Source organism: Ambystoma mexicanum, chromosome 2q (assembly GCF_040938575.1).
Source record: "Ambystoma mexicanum isolate Mex_15411 chromosome 2q, UKY_AmexF1_1, whole genome shotgun sequence".
NCBI lineage: Eukaryota > Metazoa > Chordata > Amphibia > Caudata > Ambystomatidae > Ambystoma > Ambystoma mexicanum.
The window spans coordinates 636,202,346-636,226,157 of NC_090924.1; the positions used below are offsets into that span (position 1 = coordinate 636,202,346).

A 23,812-nucleotide genomic window follows, 5' to 3' on the forward strand; every position below is an offset into this window, starting at 1 on the left:
CAACCTTCTGGCTTAATTCCTAAATGAAATTCCGACACCACCTTCGGAAGAAAGAAGGACTAACTCTAAAGACAATCCTGTCCTTTTGAAACACAGTGAAGGGTGGCTTAACTGAAAGTGCCTGCAACTCGCTCACTCTGCGAGCGGAAGTGACCGCAACTAAAAACACACTTTTAAGGGTTAACAGCCTCAAAGGACAAGAATGTAAAGGCTCAAACGGAGCACCCATAAGGAATTTCAGAACAAGGTTCAAATCCCAACCAGGCCCCTGGAAAGGTGACGGCGGAAATAAATTAGTGAGTCCTTTGAGAAACTGAGAAATTAAAGGAATTTTGAAATAAGAACACTCCTCAGACGAGCGCTTAAATATAGACAGAGCAGCCAGGTAACCTTTAACAGTACCCACTTGCAGGCCCCTGTGGGCCAACGAAAGCAAAAAAGACAGAACCACAGGAATGTCACATGAAAAAGGATCCACATTCTGAACCCTGCACCAGTCGCAGAACTTTCTCCAACGGCAATGGTACAGGGACTTAGTCGCCGGCCATCTGGCCGAAAGCAACACCTCCATCACGTGTTCAGGGAGGTCCCAATCCTTGTACCTCAACCTTTCAGAAGCCAAGCGTGAAGGTTGAGGGACCTGACCTCTGGATGGAGAACCTGACCCCCCCTCCTGTGAGAGCAGATCGTCTCGGTAGGGAAGACGACGTGGAGGGCAGATGGACAAGTCGAGAAGGTCCGGATACCACATCCTCCGGGCCCGTGCCGGAGCAATGAGGATCATCTTGGAACCAAACCTCTGTAGCACTTGCGGGATGACGGGGACTGGAGGAAACACGTATAGCAGTGGGAAGGACCACTCCACCACAAACACCTCTCCTAAGGCTCCTTTTGGAGGAAATTCCTGCGAGCAGAACCTTTTGCACTTCCGGTTGACACTGGAGGTGAAGAGATCCACTTGAGGGGTCCCCCAAAGGGCAAAGATCTCCAGGAGAATCTCTTGAGCCAGCTCCCACTCGTGAGAGACCGCGCTCTGCCTGCTCAGAGCGTCCGCAGTCTCGTTTTCGTCTCCGGCCAGATGAACTGCCGAGATTGAAAAGTCCTGCTGGGTGGCCCAGAACCCGAGCTGCATCGCCTCCCTGACCAGAGGAAGTGACCCTGCCCCCCCCCCCTTTTTGTTGAGGCAGTGCATGGCCACTGTGTTGTCCGTCAGAATCAGGACATTCTTCCCTCGCACAGTCGGCAGAAAAGCCTTCAGGGCAAGCCTGACTGCCCGCAGCTCCAACAGATTGGTATGGAGTCTGGACTCGGATGGAGACCAACGACCGCTGACTGTCAACTTGTTGGCATGAGCTCCCCATCCTGTGAGGGATGCGTCCGTCACGATCCTCACCTCCGGTCAGGGCAGCCAAAATGGAGCCCCCCTCATCAGATTGCCTTCGACGGCCCACCACAGAAGGTCCTGGGCGACCGAGGACGGCACCTGAACGGGGTCCGACATCCTGCCGGAGGACTGGGACCACTGGAGCTTGTGGGCCCATTGCAGAGATCTCATCTGAAACCTGGCCTCTGGCACCAGAAGAATGCAGGATGCCATGAGGCCGAGCAACCTCAAGAACTCGAACGCCGGGAGCGTCTGGGCAAGTTGAAACTTGTGCACCATCTGCTGAATGTGAAGAGCCCTCACCTGGGAAGGGAAACACTGCCCCAGGGATGTGTCGAGCACTGTTCCGATGTACTGGAGCTGCTGTGTTGGCGTCAAGTGGGACTTCTTTAAGTTGAGGGAGAAGCCCAGTTTGTGAAGGGAGTGGCAGGTGACGGACAGATGATCCAGGACCTGCTCGGGTGAGCGCGCCCTGATCAACCAATCGTCCAGGAAGACGTGAATCCCCCCTTTCCTGAGATACGCTGCCACCACCACCATGAGCTTGGTGAAGATCCTCGGGGCGGAGGTCAATCCGAACGGCAGGACCTGAATCTGAAAGTGCGAGTCCCCAACCGCGAACCTCAGGTATTTCTTGTGCTTTGGATGGATCGGCACATGAAAATAAGCGTCCTTGAGGTCGAGAGACACCAACCAGTCCTGAAGTTGAAGGGCCTGGAGAACTTGAGAAAGAGTAACCATCTTGAACTTGTCCTTCCTGAGGAGTTTGTTCAAACCGCTTAAGTCCATGATGGGTCTCAATCCCCAGTCTTTCTTCGAAATCAAAAAATAAGGGGAATACCATCCCTTGTTCCTCTCCGCTACAGGCACCAGTTCTATGGTGCCTTTCTCCAGCAGGGATTGAATTTCCTGCGCAAAGAGCGGATCCGGACTCTTCAAAGAGAGATTCCCTGGTGGATTGTCGTGAGGCCTCTGCCGGAAAGGAAGACAGTAGCCGTGGGCTATGATCTCCAGGACCCGCACATCTGAAGTAATGGCACGCCACTCTACAAGATGCTGTGCCAGCCTTCCCCCAACCAGCGAACCATGGGACATGGCCTCATGACTGAGGTGAAGCGGCTGCGGCAGTGCCTGAGGGCAAAGTGGCAACTGCCCGAGCGGCCTTGGCACCTCAAGTACCCTGTTTTCCACCTCAGTCACTCCTACGGTGGCCCCTTTGACTAGCAGCTCCTCTCGATTTACTAAAGGACGAGTAATATCGAAAGGAACCTCCCCTCCATTGTTGTCCCCAAGGACGAAAAGGCAGAGGTTGGCGAACTGCAGCGCCCAACGACTTCGCTGCAGCTTTGGAGGTCTGCAACCTCTCAAGGCTCTCGTCAGCCTTGCTGCCAAAAAGAAGTTCACCATCAAAGGGCATGTTGAGGAGCCAAGCTTGCACATCAGGAGCAAACCCCGACTTCCGCAACCACGCAAACCTGCATATTACGGTGCTCGCCGCCATGGACCGGCTGACGCAATCAACCATGTCCAGACCCGACTGAACATACTCACACATGGCGTCCTTGCCATCCTGCACGATAGCAAGAAAACCATCCCGTTCCTCCCCTTCGGGAATATGATCAGCCGCTAAGAAGATACAGTTCCACAGAGTGTGTGTGAAACGAGACAAGGCACAAACGGAGTTGGCAGCCTGAAGCGCCATACCACCAGAAGAAAACACCTTCGCCCAGCCGTCAAAACGTTTGTCGTCCCTATCAGGAGGGATGGTAGGGTACAACGCCTGCTTTGCGGGGGCCATAGCTGCCTGCACCACCAAATTCTCCGGAGTGGGGTGCGTGGTCAAGTAGCAGGGGTCGCCACTGGCTGGGCGATATTTCTTCGGCAAGGACTTGCCACTGCCGGGAGACTCTCCGGAGAAGTCCATGCCGCAGCCACCCTTCTCTGCAAGGCCATATGGAATGGCAGTACCGGGTCAGTTGGTGGACTTTGGTCAAGGATATCAGTCAGATCATCCTGCTGAAAATCCCCAGGGGGGGGCCGACCACCCCAGGTAATCTGTGACCCTCGACATCAGGCGCCGGTAAGAGGAGTCGGCATGCGTGCCAGGCTCAGGCCTACCAAACTCCACCTCCGGAGAGGTGTCCAGGCCACTGGCGTCGTGCAACGACTGGCTGTTGGGTGTCCTGACCCACGTTTGAGCTATCATGCTGCAACATTTGGTGCTGTGGACTTAGAAAATCCAAGATGGCCAAAAAGCCCACACGTGCGCCAGAATCCAGGAGAACCACGCAGTTTGTGCGCACACCAAAATGGTTATCTAACTTGCCACCCACCAGTGTAAAGAAAGATCTTTGTTAACAAAATCCACTGTTACTGATGTCAAAAAGTTGCTGAAATCGTGGCTCATCGGACCACTTTAAAGATTCAACCCTTTTGTGGGGTTCCACATAACCATTTTACTGTAAGGAGCCCCATCAAAACAATGTTAAGCAAGGATTATTTACTACCATATAAGAACCATTCCTGTTTGGAATGCATTAATCCAAGAAAGATCCCAAAAATGGATGCAGTACCAACAAAATCCTCAAGGCGGCGCTAGCGGTCTAAACTCTGACAGGAGAACTGAGTGCAGTTGCTGACAAAGGAATTTGACTCAGCTGACTTCAAAGGCTGCATTTTAATCAAAAATTAGCCACCTGATGTTCCCAGAGGCCAGAAGCCTGGGAAACCCTCTCACCTCAAGAGATTCACACCACAGCCCAGGATATCACATGGTCATAATAACCAAATGCAAAGTGACCCCCTGGTCTGCTGACATAAGCCTCCCAGAGACCACACAATAGGCTCTTGCACTTGAATAGAATATGTTGATTTTGACTGTTTCCTGTCAACAAAGGCCTGCCTGCCAGCAGAGGCATGGTCACTGACCCACCCAAGTCTTGGAGGCGGACTCCAACACTCTGAGAACTGAATTGAAAGCAAAATATATATTTTACAGAAACACTGATAACTCTTTGTAATCAAATGACAGGAATGTAGAACTTTGAGAGCCTTAATTTAAAAAATGTACCTTCGATTCAAGCCCAAACTCCAATTTGTGTGATGTTCTGGGGCAAAACCCTGCTATTTATTGACACCACATACTCTGTGTTTAAGCTAGAGATATGGGAATTTACTGGAGTAGGTATGGACAGCCTGTGTATATGTGTATAACTTTTAATGAAGAACCAAGGTTGCATAACCCACTAAAATCGAAAATAAGTTGCCATTTTTGAATGCAAGCCCTCAGGAAGAGCAGAGTTTGAACAGAGTATACCTCATGTGATATGTGATGGGTGCATGTAATTTTAAACAACTGTATATCTGTGCAATATGTATTTGAATCAAATATAGATTTGTGGGCAAACTGACCAGGGGAGGATCCTCTGACCCATAAAACCTACAGCATCACTCTGACTCACATTTCGTTCCCCCAATCATGGGAGAGGGGAGAATTGGGCCAATGACAAGTAGAAAGGGGCAGGCTTAGCTAGGCCCAGGCACACACCCACTTTCAAAACACATAAAAAGAGACTGCTGGGACAGGTAGAGACATTCAATTCCATTTGCTGCGGAGCATGCTGACCAACGACTTCACATCCAGAGATCCTACACTTAGACTTCCAAGCTAAAGAGAGACTACAGAACTTTGAACCAAGAAGGCCCACTGCAAGCAAAAGTATTTGTCAGCAGGCCCAAAAATCATTTGCAGACTATTCACAGCCGGACCCCGCTGTTGATTCTGGCCTGAAACCCTGTGCCAGAAAGATCCAGAAGCAGTGCTGTACCCAGAGAAAGCAGAGCAGTATCCAGAACCAGAGGCCAGAGATCCGGAGTGACCCAGACCGCTGTTAGCAGAACCAGAGAGCTGACCCAGATCACTGTGAAGTGCCGAGACCAGAACCGGAGTCCAGTCCAAAACCTGACCAGATCCGTGGCGAGGCCTATTTCAAAAATATATTGTGAGTACCTAGCAGAACTGTGCAGAACCAATCTCTTAGTTAAAATAATCTAATCCAAACTATTTTAATCTAACCAGAACTGCCTCCTAACTGTCACCTGTCATTTGTAAAGCTGCACCACTGTCATTTGTCAATTCTGCAGCTGCAAAGCTGTAACCTGTCGCTTTGAACTTTTAAAATTTAAAATCCGAAAAACCACCTTCACAAAATCGTTCATAACTCCGTAACCGTTTCTGCTAGGAACTTGATTTAACTTTCCTCTGAAAGCTTAGAATCTAGGCTTTCCAAAGAACCTGGAACCGACTTGCTACTCCTTATAGTGCCTCCGTAATCACGATTCACGCACCCGCAAATTTTACCGCGATTTGCGATTTGGCCTGATTTCAGCCACCTGTAAAAATCAGCAGCTTTTGCCTGAACTGCTAAAATTTCGTTTGCCTCCTAAGAACCATCCCTGAATCATTGCTAGAGTGAGCCTGAACTAATATTAACTAGATACCACTCAACCTGAACCTCCTGAAGGGAATTAAAAGCATTTTCAGCATATTTCTCACTGCATTGTCACCATATTCAAAGCATTTTGCCTGTGTTTCAAAACTCATATCTGTTGTATAAACTGCTGGGGGGGAATTGAACTGAATTCTATTTGATTGCATTCCTAAGAACTGAGTGCTCTTCTCTTCATCTCCTTACATTGCATAAAGGGGGGGGGTGAATTGTCCAAGAAAGTGATTACATTGTCTTTTGCTGAAATCCTATCAAGTTATTTTCTGTGCTGCATTTTCATTCCACATTGCATCTAGTTGAAACCATAAAAGTATTGTTGCTATCTTATCCATCCTATACCCACTCATCATTGATTATAAAGAAGTGTGCTAGTGCCAGACTATCCATTATTGATTACTGCTCAGATTAAGTGTGATATTCAATTATTAATTCATTATAAAAGTGTGATATATATATATATATATTGTTTAAATTCTCAAATAAACCTTTTAATGTTGCAAAACAGAACTACTTCTTGGGTCAGGGGGATTCCAAGAGAGGGGTGTTATATAGGGGTAGTCATCCAGAACTCATGAACTGGACATAAAGATATATCAATAAGGGTTTCCATTCAGTATCCCAGACTAGGCATTGACTCAGCTGTAGTGTTGTATTGAATCTTCTTACATGGCGCAGGTCCTCAAGTTGGCTATGACCAGAAAGGAGGCCATCAGGAACCTCACCTTCCTCAGACCCCTCATCCACCTCAGAAATTTAATCCAGAGGCCGGAAAGAGGGTACAGAAAAAGGAACAAAGACAGGTTTAGCCTTGGCAAGAGCCTTTCTGGGGGGTTCCACCGTGCCACGGGTACCCTGGACAAAACCGCCTCGAAAGGCTTCGAGGGCGTTGACGGAATCGGCGTCGACGTCGAGCGCAGTGCCGACAGCTTCGGCGGCGTCGACACAGGCCTTGAGGGTGGAGCCCCGAGCATGTCTATCGACAGCCTGGGCGCCGACGACTTCCTCAGAGGCGGAGGCTCGAGAGAGTCCGTCGATGACCTTGGTGCCGCTGGCGTTGATGTCTTCTTTAAAGACTTCACAGGTTCTCGCGGTCTCGAGGGCGTCGAGGACCGGGACCTGGAACGGCCATGCCTAGAGCGACCATCCTTGTCCGACCGGGACCTCGAAGGCGCCCGGTGGTCGCGACGACTGCTCGAGCCCGAAGGAGGACAAGCAGTGTCTCTAGCACGGCCACGCCCGGCGTCCTCGGACGGCACGGACGGACCAGACCCCTGCGATTGAAAAATCGCCAACATCTCCTTTTCGGAAGGAATCCCATACCTCAGGAGTGGAATGCTTGTTGGGACAAGCAACCCGCCGGCGGGCGGAGTCCTCGGACGGGGACGGCGACCTGTTACGACGCTTCCTGGAGTGCCTCGAAGAGGCAGAGGAATGGCGGGACTGACTCCCAGACCGAGAACTCCCGGACTCACGATGACGATGCAGAGAGTCGCCCCTCGAATCATCTGTCGAAAGACCAGTGGAACGCGACTTCCGGGGCTTGGCCACCTTACCGACTGACAGCTTCTTCTTACGCTCCCGCAAGGCCTTCGATGTGAGCGATTGACAGTTGGCACAGTTATCCATATCATGGTCCTCCCCAAGTCACCAGAGGCAAGCGTAGTGCGTGCCCGTCAGCGACATCTTGGACCCGCACACCGACAGTCCTTAAACCCACACTGCGGGACGGAAGAAGCCGAAGACATCATACACTATTCAATGAAGAAAGAGGTTCGAAGAACCGAAAGAACAGGATTCAGTAGAATCGAGGCGCGCCGAGATCTCCAAAACGAACACGTTCACGGAAAAAACAGAACTGAGGCTACGGGTGTCGTGCGTCCTACTTATAACATCCGGTGACATCGGCTCGACGGAGGCCCTCAAGGACGGCTAATCAACGTCATCAACGCAGGACGCAGATGCTGAAAGATTTTCCCAAGCATCACAGCTATGGCGATTACCGTCATAGATATGGAATACGTCGGAAGACCCAATCCCCTCGAAGGTGATTTCTTGATTGTCAAGGTGCAACGCTTACTAGTAGAAGGTAACGCAGTTGACTAGCACTTTGTAGATGGCGCGTAAGCAGGGACCATGCCAATTTGCAGGCAAACTTTGTTTAGGAAGATTTCCTATTCCTCTGAGGTTCCTGGCAGAGGTGAAAAGGGTTTCCTTCTCTGCTGACCTTGGCCTTGGTGAAGTAATGGGCCCTTTATGCTGAGGAAGCACTACGTCTCCTGAGTAGCTTGCTTCTTAGGCATTCTGCCAACCTAAGGCAGAGGCTGAAGCCATTCTCACAAAGTCCTCACTGGAAAATCATCTCTTGGTTTCCTCCAGAAAGAGTAGAAGTCTCCCCTGCCGATCAAAGAATGTTTAATGTGGAAAACCCTTCCTTATCTTATAGTCATCAAGCTTGTGAGGGTGCAGGTGTCATGTTCCAATGCTTCGGAGTATCGACTTGGTGGCTGCCCTGGCGAATAACAGACAGGACTCAATGTCCCAGCAGCAGACAAGCAGCAGGCGCACAAAGTGCACTTAGCAAGATGCAGGGATGTCAACAAGAAACACAAGTGCTGTCACAAGCGCTATGGTCCAAGACAGAAAAGGATGGTGATCACCTCAGCAGGTTGCTCGACAACAAACCAGTGAGTCCTTGTTGCCTAGCAGTATGTTACTCTAGTCCTGTGTTCTGTCCGTGTTCTGTTCCTGCTTCCCTTCTCCCATTGATCTCTCCTGGTTTTGTTCCGTCTCCTTTTCTCCTCGCTCGAATTACTTGTTACCGAAATGGACTTCCAGTTGACTTGAATTGGGGCTTGTTTTGTTTTGGTGCCTCAGTGCTTCCCCTTGGTGTCATTGCGCCCTCCACTAGGATACTTTTGTATTCTACATACTAGTATCGCCCTTGTTCCATATGGGAACAGTAATTTCTACTTTGTGCATACCTCGTTTTGTATGTGCCCTCGTGCCATTCAGGCGGGCATTTCACCCAATCTGGACTTGGCATCTACGTCATCCTGATCATTACAAAATCTCCAGTGTCTTACATGTACTGTTCTTGGCCCTTTATGTTTGTGCACAGTACCAAATTGTATTTCATGGAATTGTTACCTAGCACCCAACTACCAATTATATCATTGGGACACTGTTGCTCCGCTAGACATGACAGCAGGCAGTAAATGCACTGAAGATGTGGGTCTATAAAAAATTTTTTAACACACTTTCCACAATCCTTGAAAAAGATTTCTTCATTTTAAGATAGTTCCCACTACTAACGTCTTCGGACATATAACAGGAGTTGTGGGCTCTCTTGTAGATGAAGACATTCCATGGCAGAAGTCAAAAGGAGTGTAATCTCCCTGTGTCTATGAAGCAGTTACAACAGAACCGAAAAGACCCAGAGAAAAGCAGCATGAAAGCCAGGTATAGCTGAAAAAGCTCAGGGAGCTTCAGAGGAGGCCCCAGCACAATACGTGTGGTGTAAAATCTGAAGAGGGCTGCCTTGGTTGGAGCATACGTCTAGCCACATTATTGGTTAGGTGTGAAAAAAATGTCCAATGTGTTTCAGACAATTTAATGTACGGCTAAGACATTAATGAATATCAAGGATTCCCACCTTATCCACAGAACAGTTTTCATAATTGGGAATTGAGCAAATAGGTTTAGCCCCAATTTGCATTATTAAAAATGTTTTAACATTTCAGTTGTGAGGTAGGCTATTACACAAAAAATATATTTGGGAGAAATGTCAATGTTGTACTATGATATATTTGGGGGATTATGGGCAGGTGTTAGATATGCTATTCTTTTTCTTTGAACTTTCTACCAATGTTAAAAGTATTCCATTTAATTTATGAACTTTCTCTGTTGGAGATATAGTATGCAACCTTTTTGAATCTTTTGATAAATTATCAATGAAAAAAGGTTTTTACAAACGGCAAAAATGAAAGACTTGTTTACTACGTTTGATGAGTAACATGAAAAGAAATCTAAGAAACAGATTTATTTTTGTTATGCAGCAAGCACTACAAAAAGCAGGCAAATGTATTTTTGAACTAGTGCAAACGTTTAGATAATACAGATTTTCTTCCCTCTGTATGATCAATGAGTTTGCTCACTTTTTGAACTAACGCAAATGTTATATGCTCTGGACCCTGTATGCCAAATAAGTTTTATTTTGAAAACACCACCTAATTATAAGTTCAGCTTGCATGGAATATTTGCATCATGGGACACACAAAAAGTACAACATTGAGGTAAATAACCCAGATTTACTGCATGTCGTACTGTCTATGCAACACATTCTGTAAATATCCCAACTCATAATTTGGTGGTGTTTTAAAAATAGGAGTGGGTGCAGTCTGCTGGTGTGTTTCTCCTGATGGCCTGTCTTTCCTGGCTTTCTTTGGAGGCGGACCTAAACATGAAATACAGACAAAGTCTGCAGAGTGGCTGCAGAGTGAGTGCAGTTTGCGCAGTCCGTGCAGGGAGTAAAACAGGCATCACGGACAGGAATAATGAGACTGTAAACGCTGGTTGCGAAGGTCTCCACCCACGGTTTTAAACGGCAATTGCGACGCATGGCGAGTGGCTTTGTGTTTTCCACAGTAGTACTGAACTCCTGCTCTGCAGTATTTGACCACTATTACTGGCCATTTGAAAGACGGAGGGGTTTGATTTTCGGGATAATTAGTGGGGTGCATGGGGAAGATGATGCCGGGCAAAAACAAATTATATCTGTTGCGCAGTAAAAGTACGGCCCCTGATGTCGCCATCAAAACCACTCATCTAGATGAACTCAAGTCACATGTGCGGGAAAGGGAAAATCTCTGCATTTTCCCTGTGAAGCCAAGGATATCGTACGCACAGGCAACTCAATCTGAAGGCTTGGGGGCACAGAGTGCAAAGGATGGCAGACTTGACTATACTGTGGTGGTCTGTGATATCTCAGGCTCGGTTCTGACACAAGAGGAACAAGAAGCACATTTGTCAATTTTTTAAGCCTGTGTGAGCCTTAAGAATGACATTCAGGTGATTGAAGCAATAAGAGACCGACTCAGTGTCTCCCCCATCCTATTAAGAACGCAAGAAAAGACACTGGAGGCAATTTCGGATATTTCGGAATTAGACTCATCGAATACAAACGGCAATCAGGAGACAGGGGTTGCTCATGTACCCCTTCCTCTGGGAAATGAGTTGCCGTCGCACAACACGTCTGATATAGGAGAGCTCTCCTTGGCGGCACTGAACTTAGTCCTCCAGTCCCTCATTCAACTGTATGATACGGTGGCTGTTGAAAAAAACAGGGGAGAAGGGGTGCGCAGACTTGTACAGACTCTCCTATCGTCGATCTCAAGTAGATTGGTTTTTATAGTTTTCAAATCAACACAAGACATGTATTTGACAAATATTGCTCGAAGAATTTCAGGTGCAAAAGGGCTAATGTCGCAAGGCCACGTGGGACAGACAAGAGCAGTAGAGAACAGAACTGTGTGTTGCCACACGGTGGCCCCGTGATGCATTCCTAGGGGGACAACAGTCCCAGTGATTATCAATATGGTTTATTATGCGGGTCACCCACAGTTGGGGAACACAGAACTCAAACAGTAGATTCAATAGTATTGTTTTATCTTGATCGAAAAGCATACAATTTCTATATGATCAAAGGTTAAGTCTATCAGGTATCCTTATTGTAGTTATAGACTCACACACAGTGTTTCAAATATTAATTAGTCCAATTTAATTGAGGCTTGACCTCATTTATCACATCAAAATCAAAAAGACAATGATACGGCTAATCATCATCCTATTTTCTAGCACAGGTACAATAGTAATTTACACTTCAATATGGCAGGTATTGTGAATAACACAGCAAATCAAATATTTATAGTCCTGTGTTTACAACATTCACACAAGGACAAAAATGTGTAAAATAATATTCAAATCCAATCCACAATAGCTCCTCATAGGTTTATATCTAGCCAACGCGTTTCGGATTCCTAATAATCCATCTTCAGGGCAAGAGCTATCTGTTTTTATTGGGTAAGTATGCTTCTTCCCTAGAGTCCCAAAGGGTTATAAAGGATAACCATTTGGCATTGATAATTCTAGGGGTAGTGTACACGACTCAATCAATATTAAAGAAAAATGTACTAACCTCCACGTTCATACAATGGTGACATGAGAGGCGTCATGCCTGTTGGATAAGAAATCAATTGCACATAAGTTATATCTAGTGATAAGTAGAATTCTAGACTCAAAAGAAACTGAGTGAAAGGCAATTTGGACTCACCCAGCCGCGTGGATGGTAATAGCGCCAGCCGGGCAGTGGTAGTAGAGTGGTTGAAAGGAAACTCTAGTCACTGATAAAAGGAGGGAGAAGTCAGAACGAACCTTTGTATGTTAATGAAGATACAGTCACTCCTCTTGTGTGAGCCCAACAAGAGGATGGTGCCGACAGCGCCCTTACTTGCAGCGAATGGGAAGTGGGCTAATAGTGACCAAAATTCATCTAGGCAATTTAAAACGGCCAACGAAAAGAGGTCCAGGTAGCCTCTGGACTAATGTGTTTGCAACTGGAAATCTCTGCACTAAACACACCTCAACAAATGGTAAGGAAAACCAAAAATATGAAAGCAGATGTAAAATCTAGACGAAAAGGCTTGCACAAGTTCTTAAGGAACATCATGGCTGCGGCCAGACGATCAGCAGTCGGTATGGCTCCTGTGAAGTCTGACGTCATACAGTTGGAAACTGATGGCAGTCCTCTAACAGGGAGGCAAACAAAGGGTTCATGGTGAAAGGGAAACGTGATTACTGGCCTGTCTCTTAGGTTGGCCCCTCCGGCCAAGGACCACAGTCAAGTGAAGACCAAAATTGCGCCAAAGGATGGCAATGGTCCTAAGTTCAGATCCGCTAAGGACAGTGCTGAAGTGTAACTACAAGTCTTCTTAGGAACAAATTTCTCCAACGTGCACCAAGTGATTTTCAGTGCCCAGGGACACCGAAAGAATCAACCTGTCAGCACAGCAAGTGACTCCAAAGATTCCCAACCGAGAGGAGGGTGGGCTACCCTTTGGGTTGAGCCGTACGGAGTCTACGTCCAAATACTCCTCCACTGTTCAAAAGGGTCAGGCTATAGTCAGATAGAGATTTTTTTCATCTGTCTTTGAAGAGGAAAGGCATATTCCATTAAATCGACAGAGGGTGTTGTTTATAATAGCATCTATGCCCAACCTCAGTTTTATTTTATCGCCTGATTTAAAATGCGTCCATCTATTCGGCAGAGTGTGTCTGGGAAAGTGCGCTGTTCACTTTTGAATAAAAAAAGATTGATATTGATGTTTAGTCAGCAGGAGGTGTTCCTTTTGAATGGTTTTGAATGTTATCAAGCAGCACGAGTGGTGATCACTCCAAAACCCTACCCCTACCCTAAGATCACCCTAAAAAGGTATCTTGATCAAGAACAAAGGTTGTCTGTGTCTCAGCCCTTTGAAAATCTGTGATAGGGCTGGCTGGCAGCAACCCTTCCCACCTTCGATGGCAGGCAGCCAGGGACACTCTCCAAATAGCAAGCTATAACTCACAGGGCTATAACTCCTAACACTAAGATGCAGCTCCTTGATATTTTTGACATCATCTTCATTCAAGAAACATGGCTTAGGAGCAACCCGATATGGGACGTATTTCTGATTCACTCGCTGCTGGCAAAGAAGGCTCACGTGGGAGGCCTAACGGTGGTCTCCTGACAGCCATGAAAATCAGAAAGTTTTGTTTCCTTAAGCAAATTCCAGCCAAATCAGACACGTTCTTAGTAACAATGATCTATGATGACAATGAAGTTCACAAACAGTTACACTCGTGATTAATGTTTACTTTAACCCCCTATGTAAGGATGGCGAAAAAGTTACTTACTATTTGGTAAAAAATTCTAACAACACGGTCTGGCGAGCATCCTTCAGGGGTAGTCATTATTGCAGGGTACTTTAACTGTAGCTGCTTGATTACAGACGGAGACTGTAAAGATCTAGACGATAGGAAGGGGATTATCCCTCTTTCTCGTCTGTCAAGCAAAGCTAGTTGTGGTAAAATATGGTCCGATTTTCTGTCAAGCTGGTCTTTCATGCAATCATACCAACTCTTTGGGGGGTGTATGCAGGGATTCCCACATGGTCGAATGCTTTGGCTACATCTATTATTGATTACATCTTCCTTAAGAATGTAGATGTGGAGGAGGCTGTTAAGATTGTAAAGACAACTTTGAGTGACCACGCAATGCTACACTTAACCCTGAGGGGTCTGTATTTGATGGATAGTGCAGGGGTTTCAATGGTGGGGTCATTGGTAATCTCGGCCCATGGGAACATGGTAGTGCAATACAGTACTAACGCAAACTTAAAGAATTTTGATCTCACTAAATGGGGCGGAAATCTTTCTCCGAACAAGAAGATACTGTACTCTGATCCAACGAAGTTCCCCAAAGATCGCTTTAACTGGGACCGATCAGACTTATGATAGGGAAATTCAAAGGCATAAATGTCAATTGAAAAGGGAATTTTGACAGTTGATGAAGTGTAAACTAAAAGAGTGGGAGGATAAAGTTAAGAAAAAAAGAAATTTAAGGCAACAATTTATAATTTGGTGTCGAGTTCATCATGGTACTGATAAATATATTGAGAAAAATCAAGCATTATTGAGGAAAATAACCATGCATGACACTCGTGGGATCTGGTGGATTTTAAACAACAAGAGAAACAAACAGTCCTTCCACCAGTCTTCAGGAGTGTCAGAAGAACAATTGTTTTTAGTATTTCTCAGACAAATATGCGGTCATTGGCAGTAAAGAGCTGATGCTAAGGACTGAAAATGAGTCTGTGCCTCCTCCCCTAAAACCTTTTTTCGATCAGTCGGATATAGAGCGTATTATCAATAAACTCAATAACTCCTGCGCGTCTGGCCCAGATGGTGTGCCAAATGGTATCATTAAAAGTAATATGCCCTTATGGGTAGCTATTTTGTACCATCTATTTACCCACATTATGAATGATTATACCTGTCCATCCTCCTGGGCCTGTTGAAGGCTGATCTCCATTTTTAAAAGGGGCGAGAGAGAGACTCTGTCATGTTACAGCCCATCTCTTCCATCGATACGACAGATATATTTGCGACATTACTTTTGGGTGAACTTACTCGATGGGCCGAGGGGGCCAATATCCTAATTCAACTTCCAACAGGCTTTTGGAGAGGAGGCGGAACATTAATCAGTGGGCTGACTTTAGCAGCATGTCTGTTGGATTTTGGGCTTCCGACAGGTCGTTTACTGTATTTGGCCACAATAGACTTGTTGGCCACTTTTGAGAACATTAACATCGCCATACTCTGGCAAACATTGGCTAAGTGGGGGATAGATCCGGGCCTCCTGTCGCTGATCCAGCTACTTTATTCAAATAATTTGACTAAGGTAAGGCTGCATATGCAGGGGGAATTATCCTGTAAAATCCCTTTTAAGAGAGGTGTGCACCTGGGCTGTGTGCTTCCACCCACACTATTTTATTTGTACCTGGCGGATTTGTGGAAGAAGGGTATAGAATGGGGGTAGGGGGGAGGTTCGTCCCCAGTTTGCCTAATCTGAAATTAAGGTGCCTCACCTAGGCAGATGATCTCATATTGATGGATTATACACAAGCGGGATTATAGCGACAACTGGAGGGATTAGAAAAATACCTGAAAACAAACAATTTAGAGATAAACCTGAGTAAATAATTTATTATGATCACTTACACCCATAAAGAAGCTAAAACACTTTATCTGGTCTCTTAATAATATTCCTATTAAAAGGGTCTCCTCAATCTGCTACTTGGGATTCCCGATCTCAGTATTGAAGCATTGAGATCAGTTGATTGCACGTCTAGATGGGAATATTTGTTCCTGTATCTCATTGCTGTTATGCATAAAAAGGAAATTATGTGCCTTTTCACTAAGCCCCTCATTGAGGTCAATAAAAACGAAAGTGTCACCAATTGTCTTATATGGCTGCGAACTGCCAAACATAAGGGACAGGAATTTGTTTGACGTTCGTTAAGCAGACAGTCTTAAGAGTTCTGGGCCTTCCACTTTCTACACCAGTCAGTGCCATCAGACTGGAATTGGGCATGACCTCTTGGTGGGCCCAATACACCAGGAGGTCTTAGTCCCTAATGGTAAATCTTGAACGGGCGGATAAATTGGTCCTAGGGTCTTTCCTTATGGCGCTGTTTTTAGCAGATTCAAATCCTTATTTAAAGAAAGTTAAAAAACAAGTGAATCAGATGAGGGAAGACCTAGCTTTGTTAGGGTCCGAATCAGAAGCAATAGTGAAGAGAAAGACCATTTCTTGGGATTGTATAAAGGATCTACAAGATCTAAGTAGACTAAAGCAATATAAGTATAAGGAGCAATTCTTTCTGCCAATAAAGGCACATAGAGAGTACCAGATGAGATTTCCATCTGTAAAACTCAGGCATTGGTACCTAAGGTTTCGACTACAATGCCTTCCCAACTTGTAATACTTGGGGCCAAATTTAGGAATACCCAAGGACCTGAGAGTCTGTAGAATGTGTGACACAGGGGATGTTGTAAATGTGTTCCATCTTGTGTTGAGTTGTCCATGCATCTTGGCTCTGCGAATTCAAATTTTGGCAGATTTGTAAACTCTACATTGCAGATCGTAAGTCAGGATCTGTGGTCTAGACTGATGACGACCCCTCAAACTTAATTGATTATTGCATTGGCTAAAATGTTAATAATAATTTTTTCAGAACTAGCAAGGGTATCCGAACAAGGGATCAACCACTTGTGTATAGAGGATTCTTTGCTTGGATAAAGGCATATGGTCTGGTCAGGGACACCAAACTAAAGCGAGCAATTGAGGAGTTCTTGGTATTACGGACTGCGTTACTATCTCCTCCTGATGAATTAATATATGTTTCAAGTTAGGCAGATTAATTTTAATTGTAAATGCATTTCTTTTCTTGTTTCCGCTAAAGCTTCTTCGGGATTTCACTGGTAGGTGTTGTATCTTTTATGTAATTTGCTATGATAGATTTTCCTTAATTTCGTGTTCCAGATTTTAAAATGCTAGGTGTATCTTTTATGTAATTTGTTCAAATAGATTTTCTTTACTTTCTTGTTCCTTTTTTGTAAATATAGAATCGTATAGGAAAACACACAAATAAATGGGAGTTAAATAGCACAATTACCATATTTATTCCTCCATACAGTACTTTCTTTTTTTATTATAAATCATTGATATTTTTATATTAGAATTTCTCAGAACATAAACATCTTGGCAGAACACATTACCCATCATTAATGATTCTACAGTATCCATAGATACAACAGTAAACGACCCCAGCCCCGCTCATCCTGAGTTTGACCCTTGGGCCCCTTCCCTTCCACCCCCTTGTGCCGAAACAGAGTCTGCTCATAACTCCCTGTTCCAATTCTCGACCTCCCACTTTTATCCCGCAACCTCCCATTTGCCCCAAACCATCTGGAATTTCCCTGGGCAGCCCCTATGTGTGCAGACCGTTTCCTCCAGTGTCTTGCAATAATCCATCCCCTCCTTCCATCTGTCTAGGGTGGCATCTCCTACGTTCTCCATTTGGTAGCCAGACCCCTCGCCGTCACCAGCCCAGTGTTGATTAATGTTCTGCTACCCCCAGTGCTCGTTACTTCGTTCAGTATGTGTACTAAAGCCACCTTAGGGCATCGGGGTATCTCGCCGCCCTCCACTCGGGATAGGGTCCATAACACCTCCTCCCAGTATGCCTTGACTATTGGGCAGGCCCATGTCAAATGGAAGAAGGACCCCCACCTCTCATTTGCATTTCAGACATAACTAATTCCTACAGCACTTTCTATTTATACCAGGCATTCAATCCCCCATGCAATCCCAATTTATAATTTGGTGGTATTTTAAAAATAGGAAGGTCGTAAATTTACCATTGCCACCATACTAATAACAAGAACCTTAATAGTTATGCCTCGAAGAACAAAAATCGAAGTTACATTACAAAAATTGTAACCTGCAATAATACTGAAACAAATCAAATGTTTGCAGAAAGAGTCTGAAATCAAACAGCATCAACCTGTTTTGATGTTCTAGAGGGTACGCATTTGCATGTTCTTGTACATATAATGAAACAGCATTTCTTGTAAATCTGTCTTCATAAAACCATGAACTAGTGCCAAACAGAATTATACAGCAAACATAGGGAAGAAGCAGAAAGGCAACTAACAAAAGGTGAACATGAAATGGGGGATGCATATCACGGCATGCTGAACAACACACCGAAAGGGGGAAGAAAGAATAAAGAACTACTACAGGAAGAAAACACTTGTGGTGCTGGGCACAAACCATTCTCCACACAGGTTAGAAAAGAATACTAGTACTCATCAATATCAACCCACAATAGTTATTCAGTTTCATTGTCCTCATTTGAAGAATATTAACAAATTGTTGCATAACTAAGACCACTATCCATTACTTATTAAGTCATGAGACCCATGGTTTCACATGTCTGTTTCATCAACTTCTTTATTGAAGCAAAGATAGAAAGCCAACCAATGAGATTCAGTTTTCCTACTGACAAGCTTAAATGGCGGCTGGCTCCTTCGCAGATGGCGCACAGTTGCCTCTTTCAAATGGTCATTTAACGATTGATGATTGTGATGACTTTCAATGGAAAAACATGTCAATCTGTTTTACTAACACCGGGAGAACTTTGGCTATTGGAGGAGGGTAAGAGGATAATGTTGTCAGTTAACATTTATACTGTCACATACAATGGTGAGCAGGAGCAGATGATGCTGGTGGCACTGGTTCCTGGATTCCTAATTAATATAGTTCCGAATTTACTGTTATTCCCAAAAATTGATCTTTCTAAATTTCTGTTTAGTAAACAAACCCTGCATTTTACCTATGTTGAACTTATGAGCACCCTCTTTTACAGCAAGTACGTCTGAGATGGCAATGAACCAAGATTTCCCTTACAACTTGCTAAATACACTCAATGAATACATGTACCACACCTTTAATGAATAGGCCCCGATGGATGGAATGTCCCATAAGTATGGAGGAAAGAGCACAGGACGTAGGAGTAATTAGAATTTGGATTTTCAAAATGAGATGAAGCAAGTTTCTATTGTGGGTTGATATGGACAATACTAATATAAGCTTAAAATACCTCCATACTATTCATTGCTGTAAGAATGAAAGCAGATCACGGCTATACTCTAAATAAGATGGCGGGCTTGTGAAGTTGTACAGAGAAACCTGCCTGCATTAGTTTTGTGCGAGTTGCGGTTGCAGCTGCTGCTGGAAGACCTATACCCAGTGTCCACCATGACTGTCAGCCTCCGACAGACTAAACACTCGCCGTCGTCCTTTCCTGCCAGACCTTACTAGAGGGAAACACAGCGACAGGTCATAGGCAGGTTTTTAACAGGGAAACAAAGACATGGAAAACAGAATGAACAAAGTGGGAACATGTTAAAAGGAACAGAATAAGCAGCAAAGACAAGGAAGTGCACGATTACACCCGCTGGTTGGCACAGCAGCATGCACACTGAGAAGCAGTAACTACTAAAGCATATTTAATGTGTGAACTACTAAATGTTGTTGCATCTATTTTTATTAATAGTAACAGGTGCCGCTCATGAGCTAGAAAGGCACTTGCTGTGGGGAGCACACGCATATGTCATCAGTTAAGGACAGGAAGCAATTTTTAAGTAGATATATTAACAGGCGCAAAGTGATACCACATAATAGTTATTTGTACAATAACATACAAAGAACCAAATATATTATCTTTTCTAAGTAATTATTGTTTACACACATTATTTTATGTATGTATTTTTGATTCTACATTAAAAATTGTACAAATTAATTAGAAATATAGAGGATGTGAGTATTTTAAATAAGTCACACATTTAGGACAGCAAAAACAAAGTTCAATGCAGGTCTGAGCCATTTCATCCATGTCTCGTGGATGTGTCGCCAGATCCACGCTTTTTGGGTGAGCGTTGCTGATGCAGTGTCGAGTATGACTGATAGTCCCATCCCACTCTCTCCAGAATGCTGGTCACTGGCCCTTGTGGAATTTGAAACCAGTAGCGAAAAACACCTAGTGAGTATGCCTTCAGAAGTCGCAAGATCACTAGTGGTGCGTACAGGGTGTGCCACTGCACCGCCCTCGTTTCAGCACTGGCTCAACCTTATGTCAATTTGTGAGCATAGGGAGACTCAGTACAACCTGTTGCTCCCTATTAACAGCAAACCTAAAGACTACTGGGGGCCCTTTAGATGTTACATGGCTAGGAAAGATGATCAAGACAATGACCCTAACGTGTAGCCCCCCCCGCAGGACTTGCCAGTGGTGACCCCCCCCCCTGTGGGGGCTGTCAGTAACTACTCACGTCTAAGTCTTTAAAATGGTGTCAAGCTGCACTTCGAGAACTTAGTCACGGTGCTATAGATGGAACCCTGTTTGCTGGGCTTATACTGCAGACCATTGTGCATTAACGAAATATGTTCACAATGAATGGGAGTGGGGGGGTTGGGTGTTTGGTAGTAGGGGTCTTCAACCCCTTGTTGTTTCATTTGGGTTTTGTTTTCTATGCTCTGTTTATTATGTAAAATGTTAATAAACACACTTTGAAAAAGTAAAATGCAGGCCTGAGCTAATAATGTACAGCTTGTATGACACAAGGGTTCATGGACAGGAGGGACAGTGTTGATGAAAGGAGTGAGAGGCCTGGGAGTAACAGTGTTCCCACAAAAGAGAAAGTTACATACCTTCAGTAATGTTCTTTGTGATGAAGAGCACTGGACAGGGCACTGGCGTTGTTGACCTCCTCCTTGTCAAACCGATCCTCTCAAGTGCAAATGGGCGCATTCCTCTCCGCTACCTCACGCTCTACCTGTGGCAACCCTCAGGGTTCTAGCCTATTGCCATGGCTCTTCAACATCTACCTAGCCAGTCTGGCCCACCTGATCACGATCCCTCCTCATTTCCAGTGTTATGCCGATGATAAACAGCTCTCCTTTAAGCTCCCTTCCTTGTCGTCCTCGTCGTTCTCTCCTTCCTCTCTCATACCGGACTGCTACTCAAGCACGGTGCTCTGCAAATGAGCTCTGCCTTAATGCTATTAAGATAGAGATCCTTCTCATTGGGCGCCAGTCCCCCGTTTCCCCCCCCTACTCTCTGGCCACCCTCCTTGGGCCCCCTCCTCTCACCCTCTTGTGAGGCAAAACACCTTTGGGTCACCTTTGTCTCCTCAATCTCTTTCTCTCCACACATGAAAGACCTTGCCAACAAGTCCAATTTTCAGGTCCACCTCCTTTCCTCACCTTACCCCAGAAGCTCAATGTCTCCTGAGCTCCGGTACTTTCTAGGTTGGACTACTACAACAGCCACTTCCTCAATCTGCCTCTTTCCTCCCTTCGCCCCCTTCAACTAATCTAGAATAGAGCTGTGAGTTCAAGCCCAGGCACTGCATCTTTCCAGCCCTTTAACCTCTCCACTGGCTCCCGGTGACGGCAAGGATCAAATTCAAGACGCTATGCATCATCCACAAGGCTGTCTGGGGCCTGGGAGCTCCCTAGATCCAGCTTTCTCTCCCTAAATACCTGCATGCTAGAGTTCTTCTGTCCTCTAGCTCCAACTCTCTGCAGGTCAGACAATTCTCCAAACAGAGAGTGGGAGGTAGAACTCTGACCTCAACAGGTTCCTTCCTCTGGAACGCTCTCCCTGCCCCCCTCAGACTTGAGCCGGTTCTTCTTAAGTTCTGGAAACTTCTCAAGACATTCCTTTTCTCCTCTTCCTTCTCTCGCCCCCTACTGTGCTAATGTCCCTTTGCCGCTGCGACTGGTGCCTGGTCCCTCCCGAGTCATACAGGGGCCAGACCACTCCTGATCAGTCTCCCTCAGCATCCCCCACCAGCACTTGCCCTCAGGCATCCTTACCCGGACCAGTTTGCATCAGGTCCACCCTATCCACTGCACTTATTTTGTCCTTCCCCCTTTTCCCCTGGCACTTGCCCTTGTTGGCCCCCCCATCAGCACTGCTCACCCCCTTTGGGCCGCCCACTGCAGCCTTTCACTGCCTCCCCCCCATCCTGCACCCCCATGACTCCCCCCCTTCACTTACCACCTTTGCTTGCACTTGCACAATAGGACTGTCACAAGGCCATTATAACCATCATTGTTGCTTTCTTTCCTATGTCCCCTCCCACCCCACAATTTTTGTCTTGTGACGCCTGGAAACACTTGTGTATAGGCGCCATACAAATACCCAATAAATAAATAAAATACATGAATACAGTCTTCCCTTCATAGATTCCTAATTTCTTGAAATACACGTCAGACGCAGGCTAGACAGAAAAGTTTTCCAGCCACCAGATGGATCCTCATAGCTCAGTGTGGACTGCAAGTAGAATCACTGGCACCTCCACACACAGCAAGTGTTTACTAAAGGCAGGTAACTAGTTCTTGTAATGGAAACCTTTCACCCACAGAGGCCTCATTTTCTAGAAAGATTCCCATACCCGTACAAATGGGAAGGAGGGACTAATGTGAGGAATCTGGACGGCAGGAGGCAGCTTTGGAGGAATGGGCACACAATTTGCTCATTCCCACTTACAAGAGTGTCTACAAATAAACGAAATAGAAATACAAGAGTGTCAATGCAATAATGCTTTCTAGAGGTACACAGGTTTGGTCATGAAGCAGCCTGACCCCGGCAAATCTCCACCAAGGGTAACTCTTGAATTAGGGAAAAGTTTGCTGTTTTGCCCCTAGTGGAATGAGCTCTATGTCCAACAGGCAATTTTTCTTTTGCTAGCCCATAGCAAGTCTTTATGCAACAGACCGCCCAGCGCGAGATGGTCTGTTTACAAACTGACCTCCCCTTAGAGGCTCCAGCAAATGCAACAAAAAGCTTGTCATCCTGATTAAATGCTTTAGTCTTATGGACATAGAAGCTTAAAAATTGCTTCTGTGGAACCTCTATTCAACCTTGTAAGGATGAGGATAACAGTAAACAGCCAAATGGATATTTTGCTACAAGTTTGGTCTGACAGTCCCTTTTAATGTTAGTACTCTCCAAGCTTTGGAAACCGCTTGCAGGACAAGGCCGCAGTGTTGTACAATGCATGACCGCAGGAGACGCTGCCTGTCGATATGAAGCACGTTGCGCTACGTCCACGCTTCCGAACCATTAAGAGCTGAGGATTGGACCCTCTGCAGCAAAGCCCTCGCAGGACAAGGCCGCGGTGGCGTTGTTGTGCGATGCAGGACCGCAGGAGAGGCTGCCTGTCGATATGTAGCACATTGCGTTACGTCCACGCTTCCAAACCTTTAAGAGCTGAGGATTGGATCATCTGCAGCAAAGCCCTCGCAGGACAGGGCTGCAGTGTTGTGTGATGCAGGTGTTTGGCGACAAAGGGTTCAGAACGCAGAGTGTGAGCATGCAGTGCAGCCATTGTCCAGCAGCGACCGCAAGTTAAGACAGGTGAGGGGTGCAGCCATTACTGCGTCCTACTCGACTGCCCTACCTCGCGCTTACTTCCATTTCAATGCAAATCTCACCTTGCACTATCTCAACACATCCATTAGGCTGCCCCTCTCCCGGATAGCCGTACATTGTTTTCCGTGTCTCTGCAACTGTTTGCTTTTTTCACTCTAGTTGAATGTTTTTGGCCTTCCTCAGTGTTTCTCTGCACTTTCCCTGCATGTTTTCCTGCTAGGCGAATGTATTGGCCTCTATCACTGTTCTTTGCATTTCTCCTGCAATCTCTGCATTTCACCTCTAGTCGAGTGCTCCTGGGTGCGCTTGCTGTGTCC

The 23,812-nt window shown here is 45.7% G+C and overlaps 1 protein-coding gene across 3 annotated transcripts in view; it reads right to left on the bottom strand.

The window, feature by feature from the left end:
- The window catches only part of CLEC16A (C-type lectin domain containing 16A), a 1,932,649-nt gene that overhangs the window by 53,599 nt on the left and 1,855,238 nt on the right, over positions 1–23,812 (bottom strand). The window contains exon 23 of one of the 3 annotated variants that reach the window (XM_069647807.1): positions 19,248–19,371. The exons of the other annotated variants lie outside the window; for them this stretch is intronic. Coding sequence (XP_069503908.1) covers positions 19,295–19,371 — 77 coding nt within the window. The 3' untranslated portion in view covers positions 19,248–19,294. The remainder of the gene's footprint in view (positions 1–19,247; positions 19,372–23,812) is intronic. 3 annotated transcript variants of the gene reach the window in all.